Source organism: Armigeres subalbatus, chromosome 1, assembly GCF_024139115.2.
Source record: "Armigeres subalbatus isolate Guangzhou_Male chromosome 1, GZ_Asu_2, whole genome shotgun sequence".
Classification (NCBI taxonomy): domain Eukaryota; kingdom Metazoa; phylum Arthropoda; class Insecta; order Diptera; family Culicidae; genus Armigeres; species Armigeres subalbatus.
This window is the reverse complement of record NC_085139.1, coordinates 18,057,641-18,071,133: the sequence shown is the minus strand read 5'-3', so window position 1 is coordinate 18,071,133 and position 13,493 is coordinate 18,057,641. Positions and strand designations below refer to the sequence as shown.

Sequence of the window (13,493 nt, the reverse complement as noted above, 5' to 3'; positions counted from 1 at the left end):
GTTAGATTCTTATACAGAATTGTTAGAAAATCTAACATCCGCCGGTTGGGTGTACATTTATTTAAATTTTTGTTTCATGAGGCCTTCTAGAATGGATGATTTTTATCTTCTAAGGCAGCGGTTCTCAATCTTTTTCATAAGTGGCACCCTTTCAGACCTTAGCATTGCTTGAGGTGCCCCTTTTTTTTTAATGAAAATTGAACTAAAGGCTCATAATTTGAGGTTTTGACTTTCAGTCTTCTTATGCTCAAAAACGGGTTCTACGTTTTTATACGAAGTTTCAGTTACATATGAATCATTTGTTTGAGAAACTGCATAAGTCCATTTAACACTATTTCGAGAAAACAACAAAAAACTGTTTTTGAACAAATTCGTACCGAATCTTTCGATTTCTTCGATACAGATCAATAGTTTTTGGCAAAACTCAGCACCCTGGGGCACTTTCAATGCAAAAAATGTAAGCAGTACTCCGCAATTGCTCTTCAAAGTACGTGGACATATGTAGTTTCTCAAACAAACAAAAAAAAAAAAAAATCATACATCCCTGACAAAAAAATTTTTTTCGTGTTTTTTGCCAGAATACGTATTTTTGGACGAGGATTCAGAATATATAAAAATCTCATTTTGGCCAAAAATGTCACATATGCAGTTTCTCAAACAAACGGTTCATATGTTGTACCTTTATCAAGGAATTAACTAAGTCCCGTTTTATTGTTTACATTTGCTCTGTGTTGTATGAACACAGTTAGATACAAACAGAGTAGAAGTGGCGCCAAAAAAGTACTGCACTATAATTCCTAGTGTCCGGATTGACTCAAATCTTTCAGCCCCTACCGAGCAAAAGAGGGACGTTTGCAAATAAAGTTGTGACAGAAACGTTCTATGCTAAGGAAAAATGTTAACAATAAAAAGGGACTTAGTTAACTCCTTGATAAAGGTACAATATATGTAACCAAAACATCGGATAAAAACGTGAAAACTCACTTGTCATAAGACGAGTTTGTTCAATCCCATTTAATTCCACCACCACCACCTTAAGTGGTGGAATTAAATGGGATTGTACAAACTCGTCTTATGACAAGTGAAGACATTACACTAAAAAGCTCAACATAATTTTCTTGACGTGAAAACTGTTTTTGAGTAAAGGAAGACAGAAAGCCATGACCTTAAATAACACTATCATAGTCGATGTATCCTAACGGCTTATTATTAAAAAAAAAAAAAATCATCTGGTAACCGACGAACTACTTAACCCGTATAGGCCCAGGTGAAGAAAATCAAATTAAAAATGCCACTGCTCATCGAATATTTGACGGATTTGCTTAATTTTTTCAGCATTAGACTCGTACAGGTTTCTAGTTTCAGGGAACATGTTGTTGGAATCGGAAATGTCCCTGTGGCCGGAGTTATCCCGGGGGGTCACTGGGTCAAATGCGGTCAAATTGGCCATTTTTTGCGACCACAGTGAGATTTGTCGAATTAACCGAGATAATTCTCCTCAAATTCACACAAAATGATTGTCACTATTTCCAGGCATCATGTACTAGAGCAGAAGAGTGCTTCGGGAGCTCGGATTGTGGCCAACCGATTGATTACGGATGAAGCCGCCGAGGGAAGTGGCCAAAAATAGAACCATTCTGATTCAGGCAATATGGGTATCAAACTTCATGAATTTCAAATGGCATTGCGAATAAGATCTTTTTGGTCTTTCTTACAAGTCAACTGGCCACTTTGTAGCCGGTTCCGGAAGACCCTGGGGGAACCGGGATACCGGCCAAAAATGGAACCAGTGCGGACCGGGCAATATGGGTATCAAACTTCATGAATTTCAAAATGCATTGCGAATAAGATGTTTTTGGTCTTCCTTTCAAGTCAACTGGCCACTTTGTAGTCGATTCCAGAAGACCCTGGGGAGCCGGGATACCGGCCAAAAATGGAACCAGTGCGGACCAGGCAATATGGGTGTCAAACTTCATGAATTTCAAATAGCATTGCGAATAAGATGTTTTTGGTCTTCCCTTCAAGTCATCTGGCCACTTTGTAGCCGGTTCCGGAAGACCCTGGGGGAACCGGGATACCGGCCAAAAATGGAACCAGTGCGGACCGGGCAATATGGGTATCAAACTTCATGAATTTCAAAATGCATTGCGAATAAGATGTTTTTGGTCTTCCTTTCAAGTCAACTGGCCACTTTGTAGTCGACTCCAGAAGACCCTGGGGGAACCGGGATACCGGCCAAAAATGGAACCAGTGCGGACCGGGCAATATGGGTATCAAACTTCATGAATTTCAAAATGCATTGCGAATAAGATGTTTTTGGTCTTCCTTTCAAGTCAACTGGCCACTTTGTAGTCGATTCCAGAAGACCCTGGGGGAACCGGGATAGCGGCCAAAAATGGAACCAGTGCGGACCGGGCAATATGGGTATCAAACTTCATGAATTTCAAATGGCATTGGGAATAAGATGTGTCTGGTCTTTCTTTTCAAGTCAACTGACCACTTTGTAGCCGGTTCCGGAGAACCCTGGAGGAGCCGGGATAGCGGCCAAAAATGGAACCAGTGTGGACCAGGCAATATAAACAAAATAATTCTCTTCAATTTCACACAAAATGATTGTCACTATTTCCAGGCATCATGTACTAGAGCAGAAGAGTGCTTCGGAAGCGCCCGGATTGTGGCCAACCGATTGATTACGAATGAAGCCGCTGAGGGAAGTGGCCAAAAATAGAACCATTCTGATTCAGGCAATATGGGTATCAAACTTCATGAATTTCAAATGGCATTGCGAATAAGATCTTTTTGGATCGAATAAGATGTTTTTGGTCTTCCTTTCAAGTCAACTGGCCACTTTGTAGTCGACTCCAGAAGACCCTGGGGGAACCGGGATACCGGCCAAAAATGGAACCAGTGCGGACCGGGCAATATGGGTATCAAACTTCATGAATTTCAAAATGCATTGCGAATAAGATGTTTTTGGTCTTCCTTTCAAGTCAACTGGCCACTTTGTAGTCGATTCCAGAAGACCCTGGGGGAACCGGGATAGCGGCCAAAAATGGAACCAGTGCGGACCGGGCAATATGGGTATCAAACTTCATGAATTTCAAATGGCATTGGGAATAAGATGTGTCTGGTCTTTCTTTTCAAGTCAACTGACCACTTTGTAGCCGGTTCCGGAGAACCCTGGAGGAGCCGGGATAGCGGCCAAAAATGGAACCAGTGTGGACCAGGCAATATAAACAAAATAATTCTCTTCAATTTCACACAAAATGATTGTCACTATTTCCAGGCATCATGTACTAGAGCAGAAGAGTGCTTGGAAGCGCCCGGATTGTGGCCAACCGATTGACTACGGATAAAGCCGCTGAGGGAAGTGGCCAAAAATAGAACCATTCTGATTCAGGCAACATGAGTATCAAACTTCATGAATTTCAAATGGCATTGCGAATAAGATCTTTTTGGATCGAATAAGATGTTTTTGGTCTTCCTTTCAAGTCAACTGGCCACTTTGTAGTCGACTCCAGAAGACCCTGGGGGAACCGGGATACCGGCCAAAAATGGAACCAGTGCGGACCGGGCAATATGGGTATCAAACTTCATGAATTTCAAATGGCATTGGGAATAAGATGTGTCTGGTCTTTCTTTTCAAGTCAACTGACCACTTTGTAGCCGGTTCCGGAGAACCCTGGAGGAGCCGGGATAGCGGCCAAAAATGGAACCAGTGTGGACCAGGCAATATAAACAAAATAATTCTCTTCAATTTCACACAAAATGATTGTCACTATTTCCAGGCATCATATACTAGAGCAGAAGAGTGCTTCGGAAGCGCTCGGATTGTGGCCAACCGATTGATTACGGATGAAGCCGCAGAGGGAAGTGGCCAAAAATAGAACCATTCTGATTCAGGCAATATGGGTATCAAACTTCATGAATTTCAAATGGCATTGCGAATAAGATCTTTTTGGTCTTTCTTTCAAGTCAACTGGCCACTTTGTAGCCGGTTCCGGAAGACCCTGGGGGAACCGGGATACCGGCCAAAAATGGAACCAGTGCGGACCGGGCAATATGGGTATCAAATTTCATGAATTTCAAAATGCATTGCGAATAAGATGTTTTTGGTCTTCCCTTCAAGTCAACTGGCCACTTTGTAGCCAGTTCCGGAGAACCCTGGGGGAACCGAGATAGCGGCCAAAAATGGAGCCAGTGCGGAACAGGCAATATGGGTATCAAACTTCATGAATTTCAAATGGCATTGCGAGTAAGATGATTTTGGTCTTCCTTTCAAATCAACTGGATAAGATCTTTTTGGTCTTTCTTTCAAGTCAACTGGCCACTTTGTAGCCGGTTCCGGAGAACCCTGGGGGAACCGGGATAGCGGTCATAAATGGAACCAGTGCGGGCAGGGCAATATGGGTATCAAACTTCATGAATTTCAAATGGCATTGCGAATAAGATGATTTCGGTCTTCCTTTCAAGTCAACTGGCCACTTTGTAGCCGGTTCCGGAAGACCTTAGGGGACCCGGGATAGAGCCATAAAATGGAATCAGTCCGAGCTATGCAATATGGGTATCAAACTTCATGACTTTCAAAGGACTGCGAATATAACATTTTTGTTTTTCTTTTCAAGCCAACTACCCACTTTGTAGCCGGTTATAGGTGACACTAGAGATCCGAAACAGTGGCGAAAGATGGAATCAATTGGGACAAGACAAAGTGAGTATCAAACTGCTTTAATTACAAAGGACTTCACGATTTTTTGTGTGTTTTTTTTATCAACTCATCCGGTCACTGTGTAGCCGGTTCCGAGAGCCCACGAGGGACCCGGGTTAGTAGCCAAAAATGGAATCAGTTAAGACCAGGCAACATAAGTATTAAACTTCATGAATTTCAATTGACATTGTAAACATGACACTTTCCACCTTTTGGGAGTCCCTGAGGGACCCGGGATAGTGACCAAAGAAAGACCGATTCCGACCAGACAACGTGGCTAACATATTTCATGTATCTCAAAGGACTTCGTGGATTAAAATTTTTTGCTTCTTGTATCAGCTCACGGTTACTTTGAAACCGATTTCAGAAGTTTCTGGAGGACGCGAGATAGATTGAAACCAGTCTGGACCAGGCAACATGATTATCAAAATAATTAATTTCAAATAACATTGCGAATATTGCATTTTTGTTCTCAATTCAACTGCCGTTTTTGTAGCTGGTTCCAGAATTCCCTGGGAATCTGGGATAGTGGACAAAAATTTAATTAATTTGAACCAGGTAATATTGTTACTTAGTGAGATGTTATAGCTTGTTTCATAACGGACGCAGATCCGGATAGTTAACCTTCTTTTGGGCATTCGGAAAATATGATTCAATTAGTTTTCGAATGAATGTGTTTCGTATCGGTCTGAATTGATTTCATTTTGGGTTACAATTCCCCGTCCCCTGCGGACTTCCGGAGCCACCAATAACAACACCAAAACGCTATATTCGCAATTGAAATCCATGAAGTTCGAAACCCACATTGCCTGGTCCTGACTGATTCCATTATTCGTCGCTATCATGGGTTTCCCAGGGAATACTAAAACCGGTTACAAAAAGGTCATATTCGCAATACCATTTGAAATTCAGGATGTTTGATACCCATATTGCCTGGTCCGGATTGTTTCCATTTATTGCCGCTATCTCGGGTCGCCCTGGATCTTCCGAAACCGGCTGCAAAGTGGCCAGTTGTCCTGAAAGGAAGACCAAAAACATCTTTGATTTGATACCCCAGGGTTCTCCAGAATCGGCTACAAAGTGGCCAGTTGACTTGAAAGAAAGACCAAAAAGATCTTATTCGCAATGCCATTTGAAATTCATGAAGTTTGATACCCATATTGCCCGGTCCGCACTGGTTCCATTTTTGGCCGCTATCCCGGTTCCCCCAGGGTCTTCTGGAATCGACTACAAAGTGGCCAGTTGACTTGAAAGGAAGACCAAAAACATCTTATTCGCAATGCATTTTGAAATTCATGAAGTTTGATACCCATATTGCCCGGTCCGCACTGGTTCCATTTTTGGCCGGTATCCCGGTTCCCCCAGGGTCTTCCGGAACCGGCTACAAAGTGGCCAGATGACTTGAAGGGAAGACCAAAAATATCATATTCGCAATGCTATTTGAAATTCATGAAGTTTGACACCCATATTGCCTGGTCCGCACTGGTTCCATTTTTGGCCGGTATCCCGGCTCCCCCAGGGTCTTCTGGAGTCGACTACAAAGTGGCCAGTTGACTTGAAAGGAAGACCAAAAACATCTTATTCGCAATGCATTTTGAAATTCATGAAGTTTGATACCCATATTGCCCGGTCCGCACTGGTTCCATTTTTGGCCGCTATCCCGGTTCCCCCAGGGTCTTCTGGAATCGACTACAAAGTGGCCAGTTGACTTGAAAGGAAGACCAAAAACATCTTATTCGCAATGCATTTTGAAATTCATGAAGTTTGATACCCATATTGCCCGGTCCGCACTGGTTCCATTTTTGGCCGGTATCCCGGTTCCCCCAGGGTCTTCCGGAACCGGCTACAAAGTGGCCAGATGACTTGAAGGGAAGACCAAAAACATCATATTCGCAATGCTATTTGAAATTCATGAAGTTTGACACCCATATTGCCCGGTCCGCACTGGTTCCATTTTTGGCCGCTATCCCGGTTCCCCCAGGGTCTTCTGGAATCGACTACAAAGTGGCCAGTTGACTTGAAAGGAAGACCAAAAACATCTTATTCGCAATGCATTTTGAAATTCATGAAGTTTGATACCCATATTGCCCGGTCCGCACTGGTTCCATTTTTGGCCGGTATCCCGGTTCCCCCAGGGTCTTCTGGAGTCGACTACAAAGTGGCCAGTTGACTTGAAAGGAAGACCAAAAACATGTTATTTGCAATGCATTTTGAAATTCATGAAGTTTGATACCCATATTGCCCGGTCCGCACTGGTTCCATTTTTGGCCGGTATCCCGGTTCCCCCAGGGTCTTCCGGAACCGGCTACAAAGTGGCCAGATGACTTGAAGGGAAGACCAAAACATCATATTCGCAATGCTATTTGAAATTCATGAAGTTTGACACCCATATTGCCTGGTCCGCACTGGTTCCATTTTTGGCCGGTATCCCGGCTCCCCCAGGGTCTTCTGGAATCGACTACAAAGTGGCCAGTTGACTTGAAAGGAAGACCAAAAACATCTTATTCGCAATGCATTTTGAAATTCATGAAGTTTGATACCCATATTGCCCGGTCCGCACTGGTTCCATTTTGGCCGGTATCCCGGTTCCCCCAGGGTCTTCCGGAACCGGCTACAAAGTGGCCAGATGACTTGAAGGGAAGACCAAAAACATCTTATTCGCAATGCTATTTGAAATTCATGAAGTTTGACACCCATATTGCCCGGTCCGCACTGGTTCCATTTTTGGCCGGTATCCCGGCTCCCCCAGGGTCTTCTGGAATCGACTACAAAGTGGCCAGTTGACTTGAAAGGAAGACCAAAAACATCTTATTCGCAATGCATTTTGAAATTCATGAAGTTTGATACCCATATTGCCCGGTCCGCACTGGTTCCATTTTTGGCCGGTATCCCGGTTCCCCCAGGGTCTTCCGGAACCGGCTACAAAGTGGCCAGTTGACTTGAAAGAAAGACCAAAAAGATCTTATTCGCAATGCCATTTGAAATTCATGAAGTTTGATACCCATATTGCCTGAATTGGAATAATTCTATGTTTGGCCACTTCCCTCGGGAATTACATCTGTAATTAATCGGTTGGCCACAATCTGAATCTCCCGAAGCACTCTTCTGTTCTAGTACATGATGCCTGGAAATAGTGACAATCATTTTGTGTGAAATTGAGGAGAATTATCTCGTTCAATTCGACAAAAACGACAAACAAATGGTCCCAAAAATGGCCAATTTGACCGCATTTGACCCAGTGACCCCCAGGGATAACTTCGGCCACAGTGACATTTCCGATTCCAACAACATGTTCCCGGAAACTAGAAACCTGTACGAGTCTAATGCTGAAAAAATTAAGCAAATCCGTCAAATATTCGATGAGCAGTGGCATTTTTAATTTGATTTTCTTCACCTGGGCCTATACGGGTTAAAACTTGGATGTTGGTTTTCAAAGAAAAATGAAAAAGTTTGATATAAAAAAAATGTTCCTGAAATAGCGCGGAACAGTTCAGACAGTTCATACGAAACCTTAGACTTGAAACGATACAAATAATTACCCACTGAGAAAGACATCAATAGTTCCTGTTAGTCTTCCGCTGTAAGACCACGGTGAAGCCGGATGGGTTCAATTCCCGATCAGGATTAGGAAGTTTTTTTAAACTTTTTTTTAGACATAAGAGTTTCATTTCAACGTGTTAGCCTGAGCGAATCGTTGGAATTACTTACAAAATTCCAGGCAATAGAAGGATATTACTAGGTGTCCATGTCTGACTTATTTTTTCATTTTTAATTTAATTTTTTTGTACTCCAAAATATGATAGAAGTGTTGATTTTTGATAGATTTTCTAAAAATTAGATTACTTGGGCTTTTAATTGAGAAACTAAGACTGTAATACTGCGTCGTGCATCTTGAACCTTCCATAACTCAACGGAAATATGAATTGCTACAAAGCTGCTGGATTCAAGGGGAGACCCGGATTGGGCTATTATTTTTTCATGCCCAGAGAAGTCAAGTATGTAGGTATTTTGATTGTTCACATTATTTTTCATTTGCAAACCGATGTAGCAGAAATCTGATACTGAAGCTATGAAATAGTAGTTTTAAATGGTTTGAAAATGTCGACGTTCTTGGTGGTATGCCTGCTTCTCATACAATACTTCTACTATACTTCTCATACTGGACTCAATCTCAGTCTCCGCTGTTGGTAATTTAAGAGACGAAAAACGTTAGATCATGCCTTCTTTTGGATAAAAATCGATCACAATCATAGACTTTTATATCCCGGGCATTGTGCGGTACACTAATTACGTAAAGAATTTTTGTTTTTTTGCAACCTCATCTGCGCTCTACTTTTTAGTATGAAGTGTAAGAAAATGACAAACCTTTACGCGCATGGTCTCTATGAACTCCAGGACTTCAATTTTAAGAGAACTTGTGTTGAACTCCTCTTTAATGGTACATGTCAAAATTAGTTCCCGGTTTCTCTCAAACGATGTGAAAATTATGAATTAGTCGAGATACCGTCGTGCGGGACTTCTTTTGACCCCGAGGGTTACTTTAGATTCTTAATTTTCTAAAAATACCGAATTTGAAACAGAAAGTTGCTATCCAACTAAAAACAAGACACCCGAATGGTGATAATGGCAATTTGATAGTTATTTACGTTGTATTTCTTGTTTCAAAATGTCCAAAGTAACCTCTGATTTTTTCAAAAGAAGCTCTGCACGACGGTACTTGATATGTGCAACTGTACATAATAACTATGTTAAGTTAAGATTGATTTAAAAATTCGACTGAAGTAGCTCACCGCATGGACAATGGACATGAATCCCACTTTGTTTATGCCGAGAAGGGTGCTTAATGTATTGGTGTCTAACGTCGCGCACTCATAAATATGCACAGCAGAAAGAATTGATGCTGTTATATTTGACAACCTAACGTCAAGTTAACGGAATTGGCTGAAAAAATACGGTCGTTAAGCTTATTCAAAAAAAAGTTCCAAACATTAGTATTCTTTGAAATTTCAATACAACGTCCGCCATCACGCATTTGTATGTCAGGTCTAATGCCCCCCGATTCCAGCAAAGATACCCCCAGGTTGTACCCCAGGTAGATAACCGCTGCACTATGGGGAATTCTCATACAAATGGCCAAAAATATTTTTTCAATGAAAACTGTTTCTATGCAACATATTTTAAGTGAAGGAATATTTAAGAACCTTTTTTAACCTTTTAAGGGTCATCGTTAACCCTTCAAAAAATGTCATCGACGAAAAAAAATGTTTTTATAAATTTTTTTGGGCATTAAGTTTTGTTTGTTTTCAATACGGCATGCATAAAATAACAAACAACCAAATTTCTAGTAATAATGTTGTTCATTTTCTAATCATTACGAGGTGTAGAGAATGAAAATCACATTTTTAAAGAAAACTTTGATTGCAGCGTTCTCGTAAAAGCGCAAATATGCGCAAGCGAATCACTCACTAACAAGTGGTACTAGGGTTATATTTCAATCCCCCATTTACAGATGAGGGGACATTTAGGGATATTAGGTTTGCGGGACCATTTTATAGCAAAGAATTATAATAATTAAAGTTTTTCTTCTACAACTTTTTTATATTAATCTTCGCTTGCAAATTAAACCAAACTTTCTTAACTATCGAGAAAAGTTTATGGATCATTCAACCATTGTGGTGTTCAAAGTAAAAGCTGTCTTCGAAAATTCTATCAAAGGCTTCTCAAGATTTTATTAAAATTTGCTCAACCAGTGATAACCAGAATTGGTGGAAAATCAGTTTCTGTTCAGTGCAATTTCTGGGAGAATCAATTTGGTGGCTTTCGTGCCCTATCGTGTCCCACTTTTACACACCTAGTGATGACTGTTGACGAAAGTGTTCTGATTAGAACTTGGTGTGCCATCCGTATGTACACTAACCAAGTCTTGCTTCCATAGGGACTAATTCGCGTCTAACTCCTTCCCGTATTTTCAGTGGGACCATGATATCCACATTGTTGACCTTAATTAGAAGCTTAGGGAGCATCTTTGCGTAGCTCACGGACGGCAGGTCTTTTAGATGTGCTCTGCTCCGATATTTTTCGGATTTGTTCAACCTTGCCTTTTTTCATAAAGATATTTTTTTCATGCTTATTAATTAATTTATTGTTTTCTGTACGTATAGTAACAAAATGACAGACCCCCCTATGTTATTGCGTATTTACCCAGTTTCTTGCCTAACTCAAAATATGAAGCAATTTTCGAGGGTTTTCTGAGCTATTTGCACTTACCCTACTTATATTTTTAATAACTTTCTGCAAGGGGGGAAATAACTCTGTACGTTCAAGTAATAATCGTGATTTTGACACCATGCAATCCAAAGAAAAAAACAAACCTGCCACAAGCGCTCCCCAATTGAAAATAATTAAGACTGATTGATTTAATATTGTTTTTTTCAAATCTGTTTCTTCCAGATCGAATCCTCACACATAGAAATACCTACACAAAACATGGTGATATGAGTAACTTAAACAAATAATTTAATTGATATTAATAGCTAAACTAAAATCAAGATAAAAGCTGAGCAAGCAAAATCAGGCTACCACTAACTGAAACAAGAAAAATATCTAACGAACGCGTAGCATATAGGCAACACACAAAAAAAAATCGAAGTCCACGACACAACAAGGCAAAACCACGCGAGCTGCTTTTCGGTTTTCTCATTTCTAAAATGCACAGCATGTTCAACCAACAACCTAGCGAAATTCAGCGTCAAGTCGAGTCAAGAAGGATTAAACTATTAAACATTTCGCGCAAATCATTCATTTTCTCTCGTGATTATTTCAACATTCCCGCGTCATCATTTCTATCGTCCAAGTCGGTGCCGTCGTCGTCGTCGTCAACGCCACTACAGCTCACAAAAGGATATCATTTAGTTAGTACGCCACAACAATACCACAGTAGGAGCAAAACGTTACTGTATAGGTTGATTGTTCAAACTTTTTTGGCCTTGTTCTTGGTAACGAAATGCTGTGACGCAGCTAAGCAAGATGGTAAGTACCCTGGTTTGAAGGTTAAATGGTATTAAATGTTATATTCCGTCTATATCCCGAGCAGACTGAAACTATCGGCTATGTGCAATATTATGCTTGATTCGAAAATGAAGACATCTAATTTTAAATTGATCAATACGTAATTATTTTGGTATTCTGGAACTCGTACTCGATAGGAATTCCTTCCGGAATCCGGTTGGGATTCCCTCCGGAATCTGGTTGAGATTCTTCCCGGAATCCGATTTGGATTCCATGCGGAATCCGGTTGGGATTTTCTCTGGAATCCGGTTGGGATTTCCTCCGGAATCCGGTTGGGATTTCCTCCGGAATCCGGTTGGGATTCCTTCAGGAATCCGATTGGGATTCCCTCCGGAATTTGGTTTGGATTCCCTACGGAATCCGGTAGGGATTTCCTCCGTTATACGGTTGGGATTCCTTCCGGAATCCGGTTGGGTTTCCTTCTGGAATCCGGTTGGGATTCCCTCCGGAATCCGGTTGGGATTCCCTCCGGAATCCGGTTGGGATTCCCTCCGGAATCTGGTTGGAATTCTCTCCAGAATCCGGTTGGGATTTCATCCGGAATCCGGTTGGGATGCCTTTCGGAATCCGGTTGGGATGCCTTTCGGAATCCGTTTGGGATTCCTTTCGAACTCCGGTTGGGATTCCATCCAGATTCCAGATGGGATCGCCTCCGGAGTCCCGCTCGAATACTCTCCGGCATTCGGTTTGGATTTCACGTGGAAAAAATCAGCTATCTACAAATTTCAACAATTGATAATTGATAATATATTATTTATTTTTTAAATCGCAATTAATCCATCCTACCATCCGATGCAACATACATACTTTCATCTGCTCGGGATGTCACCCACCTCATAATTCTTCCATCAATCTGCGCGGGGAAGGACAGTGAAATGAGCACACCGACAAGGGCCAGAAATATCTGCATAATGGAATTATCATACAGAAAATTAAAATTGGACCATTATGCTTCAATAATAGCCGCTGATGGAATGGCTCTGAGCCCGTACGGAATCCGGTCGCCGGTCGCCACCGCGGTGGTCACCGACAATGGAAATGTGTCTTTTCACTCTCGTTCCTCGCAATCCGGTGTCCCCGTGGCCGTTCGGTTCGGCTCTCGGTGGTTGACGGTGTGACAATCAGACGGGGGATACATATCGTGAACAAATACGCTTGCTCCAAATAACAAACGACGACGGTTGCTCACATTGGCTCGCATCGATCTTGGCTCCTGGCTCGACCACAATCCTATTAGTTGGAAACATTGTTCGAAAGGGTACACGTAACCTTGGCTTGCACCAGAACGGGCGGCAGCTGAAAAGACGATGGAATCGTGTTTGCTTGATTATTAGTTGTATACTAATTCGAACTGATTCTACTGATAACAAACGATAAGGCACCTTCTTAGAAGTTGACATCACCGATGCGACGATGGTGATGGTTAGTAATTGAAAAATGAAAAATGGACGCAATTAAATTCTTAAAGTTGGCTAAGTTACAATAGGCATGAGTCTGTCTTATCTACAAATAGTGCAACTTTAATATGATTCGATTTTGTTTGAATCGGTTACGTATTTGGGAAAAAAAATTATAACTTAATTGATTGAACAAGATTTTTCCGAATATTTTTTCGAGCTGGATAGAGAAACCAAAAAAAAAACAATTGATTGTAAAGTTTGATCTACAAAACTCGAGAAGTGAAGATTTTAAAGTGGGACAAAGGACAGTACGAAAC

At 41.4% G+C, this 13,493-nt stretch overlaps 1 protein-coding gene across 2 annotated transcripts in view; it reads left to right on the top strand.

Moving 5' to 3' along the window:
* Positions 1-13,493, top strand: part of LOC134222341 (uncharacterized) — an 86,465-nt gene that overhangs the window by 13,110 nt on the left and 59,862 nt on the right. For both annotated transcript variants that reach the window (XM_062701509.1, XM_062701503.1), the window contains exon 2: positions 11,159-11,737. In XM_062701509.1, the coding sequence (XP_062557493.1) occupies positions 11,416-11,737 (322 nt within the window). In that variant the 5' untranslated portion in view covers positions 11,159-11,415. The remainder of the gene's footprint in view (positions 1-11,158; positions 11,738-13,493) is intronic.